At 33.2% G+C, this 10,808-nt stretch overlaps 1 protein-coding gene across 2 annotated transcripts in view; it reads right to left on the bottom strand.

The window, feature by feature from the left end:
• Window positions 1–777: 777 nt before the first annotated feature.
• FSTL5 (follistatin like 5) overlaps window positions 778–10,808 on the bottom strand; it is a 289,424-nt gene continuing 279,393 nt past the window's right edge. For both annotated transcript variants that reach the window (XM_051789812.1, XM_051789811.1), the window contains exon 16: window positions 778–4,289. In XM_051789812.1, coding sequence (XP_051645772.1) covers window positions 3,587–4,289 — 703 coding nt within the window. In that variant the 3' untranslated portion in view covers window positions 778–3,586. The remainder of the gene's footprint in view (window positions 4,290–10,808) is intronic.

Genomic DNA, 10,808 nt, shown 5'->3' with positions numbered 1-10,808 from the left:
AGTTTATAAAAGAGACTTTTATAAAAGAGTTTTTTTATAAAAGAATTTTTTCTAAAAAAAACCCCAGCACTAAATCTCTATTTTTAATCCCTCATATATTGATTGATATACATAAAGTAGTGCAGCAAATAACTAGCTGTTTATCAGTATGGAATATTATTTTTAAAGATACCTTTGGGCATGAACTATTAAAAATGTCTACTACCAAACCGAAGGAAAAACTAGGATATTTTTTAACTTTGGCACCACTTTTTCTTCTCTTTGATGTTTCTTAAAATAGCCTGAGAGAGCCTTTTCTCCATGTGTCATAAATATTATAGTTTTTAAATACCTTAAGAAAAGCAGCTCTATCATCACGATCCCTGGTGAAGAGCACTCATTTTGTCCTCACAAGTTCTTCTCAGATTTTTAGTGTACAGGAACATAGTGAAACCTTTGAGCAGCTGTGACAGAGCTTTGTTGTAATGTACACTTGGCTTCTTCCATTGCAATTCCATTATCTTCCACTACTGTTCTCTAATGTGTTTCTGCAAAGAAATTCTAAATCTTGAAAGTTTGTAATAGCTTGTGAAAAAGAGTGTTTACCACAGGCTAAGAGAAGGCATTTTTTGCCTCTGCTTTCCTAATTAGGAATTAGGAAAGACAGGATTCAAAACCAACTGTTGCACTGTATGATTTAAAACCGGAAACACTGAAGACAGTGTTTGATTTTTCATTTATTCAATGGGATCAAATGACTCATATACACCAGAAACCTTTTTAAGTTCCAAAAAATGGGACAGAAGCAAACTGCAGTCCTTGAGCTATAACATTGGACTAGTTAAAAAAAGTACTGGGAATTGGCAGAAGTCCTTTGCCAAACAGCTTTAGCTAAAGTCAACAATATTCTTGGTTTGGGAATACAGAAATTGGTTTCAGTCAAGAATTCAAAGCTGATGGGGACAGTTTCTATACTACACAAATTACTGTGATGTTATGGACATAGTTAAATCTGTGAAGTTTATTATAGAGGGTTTTGTCTCCTTTTTCACATAATAAGCAACATACCAAGTTTTCAAACTGCTCCAGCTGCCAAACATTGCTAATACAAAAGAATAAGGTGCTACCAAAACTGAAAACTGACTTGGTCTTTGATAGAGATTGGAAGAGAGATCATGTACAGCACGGGAATGTTTAATGTTAAAAGGCCAGGAGAGGGCACAGTAAGTGTAGAATCCCCTTACGCTGAGCAGACTGGACAGAGAGTGGTTTAGCTATGCTACTAGAGTGCAGGCTTCTTGTTTTGGGCTTGTATGTTAGTACAACTTCTATACTAGAGGTTTTTAGCTCCAGAGGCTAGACTTTAGAATAGACATCTGTCTGCACTCTGATTACTCTGTGCCTAATTGATTAATAGAATCATAGAATGGCTAGGCTTGGAAGGGACCTGCTGGTCATGCCTCTTTTGATGCAGCCCAGGATGGAGTTGGATTTCTGGGCTGAAGCTCACATGAGTCATACTGAGCTTTTCATCCACAAACACACCCAAGTCTTTCTCTCCAAGGCTAGTCTCAATACTTTCTCCTCCCAGCCTGTACTTATGCTTTAGATATGCTAATAGATGAGCTTGTGTTGATAGATGAGCTTTTCTTTGCAGCAGCCAAAGGAAACCTTTCCAGTTAGTTAAGTTTTTCTAAAAAGTTTTCTTTCCACACTGCTTATTATTATATAAATATATATATGTGAAAATACATCTATTTTTATACATAAATATATATATATATATATATATATAAATAATAGGCACTTTCAAATAAAATCTGTCACTTGCCACTTCAGTGTGGTTATATTGGACCATTCACCAAAGTCAGTACTGTTTAAAATTTATGGGGTTTATTCTTCTTTTGTCAAGCATTTTCTACATACAGAACATTCACGTGGTATAAATTACAGAACAAAAAATGCATGAGACAGACTACTGCAATTAAGTGAGTAACAGACAGTTTACATGATTCTTGTTTGTTCACAATGGAGAAGAGCTGTTAAAAAGGAAAGATTCAGTAGCTAGAAATGTAAGCAAACTCTTATCTCAGTTAAATCTACCTACCAGGAGGTTTGCTCAAGCTAAAGAGAGATCTACTGTACCACACAGGGCAGGATGATAAATGCACACAAGATTACAATGCTAAAAAATCCCAGATTTCTAAGCAATTTTACACAATCTAAATCGGAGTAAAATTCTGTTTAAAAAAAGATTTTTTTTTTTCTGATTGCCTTCAGTAAACGGAGGTCAGTTTAAGAGCTTATAAGCATTCTTTAGCAAAAACATAATAAAAATAAAAATACTCCCAAACTTCTAAGTCATTTCTCTGAGTCTGGATAGCTGTTTACTGCTGGCTTTCTGATCCTATTGATTTGTTACTCTTCTTCTGGGAAACTTATTTTTTCCATTTACATATTTAACCAGTGTAAATATTACAGTTCTAAGTAAACAAACTATAAAAGATACAAAGTTTTGTTGTTTGGGTTTTTTTGCGCTAATCCAACTGGATGCATGGAATAGAAAACCTGTTGAGCTAACCAAATGGTTTAAAAAATATGGATCAATGGTGCAATGAATAAGGAAAAATGTTATCTACTTGTTGTAGACTCCAGTCTCTGCGTTTTCATTTTCTTAAAATGCGTTTTCTTTAGTTTTAATTAACAATTTCCTAAACGATATAAGTGAAGCTTTGTGATGCCAGGTTTTTAGGATGTGGTTTACTCTGAAAGGATGTGAGATATTTCTTTTCAGTAGACCTGAAATCCCTTGCTGATGCAACCCTGTGATAGCTGAAAAATCTAATATCTATTTTTTTCTAAAAAAAAGGTTAAGCTTCTGCAAGCAGCTCTTTCAACTAAGACTCACCATAAAAATAAACTCCAAAATGCAGTGATTGGAAAACACTGCAAATATAATTTCTCTCTTTTTTTTTTCTTCTCTCCGTATATGTTCCACAACTTGAGACTAGAAATTTGATACCAAAACTTTCCTTCCAATGAGAAGCAATCCTGTAGCCAAAGTGGGAATAAATTTTATAATTTCTATGTTTATCTTTCTTGTGAGACCTTCGCTTCAAGGCACAAAAAGATTTAACAGTGGACTGGACAAAAGAGGACATAACATTTCAGTTTAAGGAGTCAAAGGTTGTACAACAGCTATTATTTTGTGTCTGAAGCAAACCAAACAAAAATTTGAATCATATTAAAGTCTTCCATTTACAAATGCAAAGTATCATATTAAATTGTCTGAAACTTTTTTGGGGTGGCTTTCTTCCTACTTCCTTTAAAATAATTTATTATACTTACCTCTGATTTCAGTATTTAGTAATTTCGGTCAAACAACACAATGTCAGCTGATAATTGATAAGGAGTACCATTATCAAATAGCCACTGTTTTAGTAACTTTTATGTGGAAGTTGATTCAAATTGTGTTCAAGCCAAAGAAATAATGGGTATAGAAGGGTCCTGCAATTTAAAATTAAAATGGTGTAAATTTGAATAGTGGTGTAATTTAAGTTCAGTGTACTGTAAAACTATTAATTCAGTAAATATCTAACATAGAACCTTATGCTTCTCCAACCCAAATTACTGTGTTTCCTCTCTCAACTTCAGTGATTTCACAATTTAACTTATTGAGCCGTCCATCCAGGATAAACAGAGATTCCTTGGAAGGGGTCATGAGATACTGCCCAAAAAGGCCACTGTCTTTTATAAGACGGTTCTTACTGTTCCAAGGCCATTCGCCTGCCTTGATGGGCTCCTTCAGACTCTTCACCATCTTAACCTTGCCAGAGGAGAGCTCCATGAAGAGAACATCAGTTTGTGTGCTGGAGCTGCAGTAGACGTTGTATTGATGAGCTTCAGTGAATGATGGCTGAAAAGCTACATCAGATATGTGCAAATTAGTGTGAATGTCAAATGCATCCTGTATTTCTCCTCTCATCGTTATGGACTGGATCCTCATGAGACCTTTTGCATCATCAATGCTGACAAGGTAGTGTCCATCTGGAGAGATATGTGGTGTGCCTGTTACATCGCCATTGTAACCAATCACGGAATCGGTAACACTGTCCACTATGAGCTGTGGTAGGACAGCCCCAGTAGTATCAGGCTTACAGCAGATAAAAAGATAACCTCCAAGATGTGTATAAGCCAGTGACTGAGGAATGCAATTATAATCCTTTAAACTAATTGTCTTGATGTACGACATTGTTTCTAGATCAATTTTTTGGAGCACAGGCTCATCCTTATGAAGAATATATCCAAACCTGAAAGGAAAAGCACAAAATCAAAGAAAGTTAGATCTACTGTGTGCATTAATATACGAATGAGGAAGGCCTCCATAAGGAAAGAAGACAAGTTAATATGTGCAGTAGTGTATTGCTATATGAATGTCAGCTTCAGATATTTCAGATATTAAGCAATTTATAATATTTAATTTTTAGTGTTCTTGTAATTTAGAATGCATCAAATAAAATGTCTAAAAACTATTTATCTGATTAATTGGAAAAGTTCTTCTCTCCTATTGACATAGGGGAAAAGGTAAATATTACTCTTAGCATATCTATTCACTTCTAACTTTTACAAAAACCAGGAAGGAGAAAAAGACTGAGTATCAATAGATAGTACATCCAAAATATTTGAATTTGCTTCATACAGTTCTTTCATTTTCTTGAGAACATCAGCTTAACCCAGTGCTCATTTTTATTCAGATAATTATCTGAATCTTCCTTATTTTAATTCAGTAGAAATGAATAGCATAAAAGGATCTAAGTTTATGCCCCCTAACTATTCAAGTATCATATTTCTTACAATTTAAATGACCCTTTATGCTTTTCCATACATCAAAAAAAACCTTTCACTGAACAAGAATATGGTTAAACTTTAAAATCCTAGAACTGATTGTTTATTACCTTTTAAATAGAAACAATATGACTATTCTTTAATGTTGATGTATAAGTTCTGACTGCATAACCATTTGACTATATATATATGTGCAAAAAACCATAATTCTAAATATTATGGAGTCATGTATATTAGTTTTGCTTATCTAAGTAGCTTTCACAGCACTTTTCCCAAAAAGCTATTTTCCTTTGGCACATTTCTTGACATTTTCCTCTGAATCGTTGATCTAAGAATGAAGCTGCATGCTTATATACATGATTTAAAAATACCTTTCACATTCTATTGATATAAATCTCTATGTCAGATAGAATATTCCAACAATTAAGTTGACAATAACACAACATTTTCACACTATACTTGCAATCCCAGTGTATTTACTAATCAGTGAATCACCAAAATAACAAGCGAAAAGGGTTTCAAAACATTGTTCTGTCAGTTCCCCTGACATAAGTCTACCTGTGATTACAAGTTGAGCTGATTGTGAGATCATTTTTGTCTTTGATTATTCAGCCACTTATAAATATATGTAGTCTGGATTCAATCATCTTGGTTAGAAAAAGGGTGAGTGAGTCTTTTTGGAAGTTACGTCAAGACAACAATTGCTGTTACTTTCCTATTCATGAGATCTGCTGTTCTGCCATAAAGACTAGGGTCATCAGGCAGAAACTGTTTTTTAGCTTTTTTGACAACCTAACATCTTTTTCTTAATCTTTTTGGGTAGTCATGAAGTCATTGATTCCTGATTCCATTATTAATTAGTAAGCATTTTTCAGTTATAAGAAAGAGACTTGTTTTGTATTCTGTATAGAATCATCCTGTAAGAGAAAATGTTAAATAGCAAACAACACTGGCATTTCAAACGTCTCCATGTTAAATAACTGTTAAATGTTACACACCAGCAGTGGCTGCAAAAGGATGATAGGATTGGTTTATTGATTATCTTTTACATAACAGCCTCCATTGTAGAGCAACAATCAGTGAACTATCTACAGACATTCACAATAGGAAAAAGGGAAAATATCTAATTTTAGGTCATTGTGATGACAAGTACTGAATAACTTTATTTTCAGCTGTTATGATATTATTTAATCTATTTTAATATTAGTACACAGCATAGACATTTTTTCATTTTGATCTCAGTTTCAGAAGCAAACACAGAGAAAATATTTTTTGTTTGAGATTGGCAAGCTGGCTAGGTTTGAAAACACTATTTTTCTCTTTCAGTGTACCAATATATAGTAATGGGAAAGCATAGGAAATCTTATTTAAAAGAGAAAGAAAGGGCTCTCACAGAGGTGTTTTTAGCTTATGTAGGCACTAAAACACAAACTTATATCCAAGTGAAATTTTCCAATATGCATAAACACATGTAAAATCAATACTGTGATTTTGAAAATCCCATCAGACATCATCTACATGATTAAATATATATTTTTGAAAGTTTGGCCTATTGTTTTCAGTAACTGTATTAAACATAGTTATAAATTGTTTTCTGTAATGAATCAGTCATTTAACATTTTAATATATTTGATATATTTTATTGTCTATATGTGTCTATTATATTTCATGGTACCTTCATGTAACCAAGAAAAAGACTTAAAATTTCACCGCATGTTTTGAGTTGCGCTCTATTTTCTATCCCATTTGAGAGAAAATACAAGTCATCTTTAAAAAAAAAAACTAAAAAATTTTAAATAATTTTCTACCACAAAACAAGTTTAAGAGTCTAAAAAAATATATTTTAAACTGTTCAAACCCTAAAAGAACTTTCATTTATCATGTGCCACCTGGACAAGAAAGAAAAAGAAATCTTTATGCTACCTGTCAATCTTTTTTTTTTTTCCGAAGATTATTCCAGCTCATAAAAATTACTCTTTTTTCTGAAGTAAAATACAAATGCAAAATAAGATTAGCATCAATTATCTAAATCAGCAAATCTTACTTGCTGATTCAAAACGTGATTAAAATGAAGGATTTAAATCAATCTGATTCAAAGAAATTTCCCTTGCTTATTATTTGATTAAGCAGTGTTAGTGATCAATTTATGTGATATTTTTGCATTCAAATGTTATTGATTTCAAGAGGAATACATAATTTACTAATATTTACTTCTCAAATGTTATTTCTAGCATACATGTTTTTGAACCACAGCTTATGATAACTTTGATTGCGTAAACCCCTTGATTCCTGGAACTGAGTGTGTTCTCTGAAGTGAAGGAAAGGGTCTTGTATACCTTCCCTAAGGGTAACATCCTTGAAGGTATGCAAAGACTCACACTTTGACATCTAGCTTTCCCCACAGAGGAGAACAGAGTCATTGGTTTGTTCTTTAGCTTCTCATTACCTTGTGGTACCTTCTGCCACACAAATCCCCTAAACTCTGCCAGTTAAAAGGTTTGCATAAGCATTCCACAATGCATGTCATTAAGATGAATCTAGTCACTGTGAAATCATTTAAATGCTCTAAATGTTTTTTTTAATAACCTACTTAGTGTGAATGAAATAGTTTAGGAGTCACAGAAGAATGTGAGTATAAACCTTCTGACTAGCACAGGCAGATTTTAAAATAAAGGATGCTTGTCCACAGCATGGGACTCCAGATCCCTATGATTAATCACATTCTTATTGTAGATCTAATCAGCAAATAAATCAGCTGATAACATATCCTGTCTCAAGCATTTTGATCAAAACTTCCCTAAGCATTACGGTTTTTTACGCAGCTTTGTCTATCTCTTTGTAACAGTTCACAGTTCAAAAGGCCACAAGTAAGAAGCTTACAGTATCTTGGGCAGATTGTTCCTGCGATGTAAACAGTCACTTCAGCTTTGGTAATTGAGTTTAATTGAAACTGGCTTCAAGATTCTGACTATCTTATCTTGATGCTGTATTTATTGCACTTAGGAGGTCTACTGCCCCTTGCCCTGAAGCTATTAAGAAATTTGATTTTATATGCTGCAGCAGCTGATCATATATGTTCTGATAATCAGTTATACCTGAAAGCCCATTTACAATGTATTTTAAATTGTGCAAGGAGTAAGTCTATATATTTTTTTTCCTGTGGTGGTTTCTTTTCAACTTTGTACACTTACAATTATTTACAGCTATCCATGCTATTTTTTGCTTTCTAAACTTAGGTCTGAATGGGAAACAGGGGTTTGTGAGATATGTTCTCCCTTCCTTCCTTAAAGTATCGACTTCTCTACCTCTGAAAAAATATAATTCCACTTTCTTATAACGTTAACACACAAAACATCTTTAGCTTTATAATGTTTTCTAGTTCAAGCTTTAAAAAGTCACTATTTTGGACACAGATGCAAGGTTAACCTAGAAGGTAATGCTTTTGGAGTGGAGTACACTAGAAGATAACCTATGTGAGCAGAATAATACATTGAATTTAAGTAGCAGTTTTTCTTACTGATTTCAAAGCACTGTACAGATATTATAGCAAGTAAATAAAGCTGAAGTAAATAAAGGCCTAAGGCTGTATAATGATCCACTGACAAGGTCTGGGTGAAAATACAGGTTAGCTAAGGCCCTACATGGTTTCTAGCCTGTCACACTACAGGGTACCATTGCAACTGAGGTACGAAAAAGACATGTAAGAAAGCACATAAACCAAAAATATATAATTTCGAATAAGAGCATAGGAAATCACCCTGTCAAAATAAATTTTTGAATATTAAAAATAGACAGAATTTTGGACCTGGTTGTGAGAGAAAAGGCAAATCATGAAGTTGGTAAACCTTCACAAAGGAGTTACCCTTCCCAAAACCAGATGTATGGCTGCCCAAAAGGAATTCATTAAAACTCATTAGAAAAATAGGATTTTTTTCAATACTACTATTTAAACAATTCTTTCTTGGCTGTCATACTACCTATAACATTTCTGTGCTCCAATTAAAATTCAGTAAATCTGGACAGAAGTGTAAATACCCAAACAGCCCAACAATACAGATAAAAAGTGGTGAAAAAATCGTTTCAAGGCTACCAGTCTTCTTGGATGTAAAGGGATTTGGCAAGCTGTGTGTTTGATATGTCTGCCTGCCTCAGTGAGAGATGTGTGGCTGGAGTTTTGAGAAGCTGAACAAATTAAGAGAGGTCTGTTCATGTGCCTTTGAGGTTTGTGTGACTGATTCTTAGTCTCTGAAAATTGCTAGGCAGAGGCATAAGGATGGAAAAAGTAATGAAGTTTTGGAAGGAAGATACAGAAGGGAAAAGGGGAAGTGAAGAAAACTGATAAGAAAAGTTGAGAATTCCATGTCTGGTATAGTTAAAAAAAAAAAAAAAAAAAAAACAACCAAAAAAAAACACAACAAAGAATTAGAAAATATATATTTGTTACCTAAAGATGAGAAAGTATTTTCCAAGCCACTAGCAACTGAGGAAGGTGATAACAGGTTTTTTATAGGAATATATATCTGTCAGGTTAGATAATTTCTTCCAAATAATTTTCAAAGAGTTGACTAGCTGTTAACATTTTAATAAATCTCAGAATAAAAGAATAATTTGGAAAGTCTAAAAAATAGGTTGTTGAAATTCTCATAAGACAAAGTCAGGTATCCCAGCTATGCTGAATAGCTTGATACATATCCAAGGGAAATAATAAAATAGATGATATGAAGATGAAATACAGAAAATCATGAATATAATACAGTCAACATAGGTTTATGAAAAAATGAACTTTGTGAGACAAAACTAATTTAATTTTTTTATTAGAAAACCATCTAAAGGTAACTTAATATCAGGAGGGCATACCTTTCTTGAAATAAAAACTGATACCTGAAGGTAAAATAATTTCTTTGCAATAAAATGTAGTTGTCAATGCAGAATCATCATTTTGCAGGGCACTTTTGCTTCTGTTTGGCAAAAATACTGATACTCCACAAAATTTTCATTGGTGATTTCAAAGTAAATACCTGTCCATGACACTAAGGATACACATAATGACAGAAAAATCATTATTATAGTCAGTTGCTCATTTAAGCAAATGTGATCAAAGGTAGCCAAGTGTAAAGCTGAGCAACTTGACACATGAGTGAGGAATACAGGACATGCATATAGAATAATATCCTAAAACGTAGTGACTCTGAAAGGATTTAAGGATCATAGCAGACACACAGGTCAATATAAAATCTGAGTCTAATGAGTCTAAAATTGAAGACCCTAAAGCCTTTGTAAAGTCCTTGGACGTATATACAGAGAGAGATGAGTAAGAATAATGTAACAGACTCATATCTGTATTCTATATTGGGGAGATGAGACTAAGAATGCTTTATATAATTTCATTTCTACCCTTTTAAAAAGGAATATTAAAAAATCAGAGGCAAGGAAAAATGTGAAAATTATTTGAGGAATGGAGACAATTATTTTATTCAAAAGTCTGAATTCAGTATAATAATGACTGCAGACTGAAACCAGATAAATTTAAATTAGGAATATGTAATTTTTTCTAGCAATGGGGACAATAAACCATTGCAACAAACTACCAGAGAGGTGATTAATTTTCTGTGGTGGGAATCTCTTGGTAAAGACTATGCTAATATCTACTATTAAAGTAGATGTAGATTAAGAAGTATTAGATTTATTATCTGAATCTCTTGGTGACTATTTGAAATGTTTAAAATCTACAGTATAGAAAAAAAGTTAGACAAAATGTTCTCCTGTTTTTTTCTAGCTTGTGAATATATGAAAGACCAAGTTTTTGGCTTTGCTCATACAACCAAAATTGCATAAGTACAGTAGATTTTAATCTTATGCTACTCATTCATTTGCTGAGATTTTAAGCAGCCACGTGTTTCAAATATAATGAAATAATTGTGTTTTGATACAATAACTTATTTCACACACACAGCCCCACACACACGCGCACACACATGCACACT

The sequence above is a fragment of the Manacus candei genome, unplaced genomic scaffold (genome assembly GCF_025592945.1).
Source record: "Manacus candei isolate 608988 ecotype Guabito, Panama unplaced genomic scaffold, ASM2559294v1 h1tg000028l, whole genome shotgun sequence".
Classification (NCBI taxonomy): domain Eukaryota; kingdom Metazoa; phylum Chordata; class Aves; order Passeriformes; family Pipridae; genus Manacus; species Manacus candei.
The sequence above is the reverse complement of the archived record's forward strand: the minus strand, read 5'-3'. Positions and strand labels throughout refer to the sequence as shown.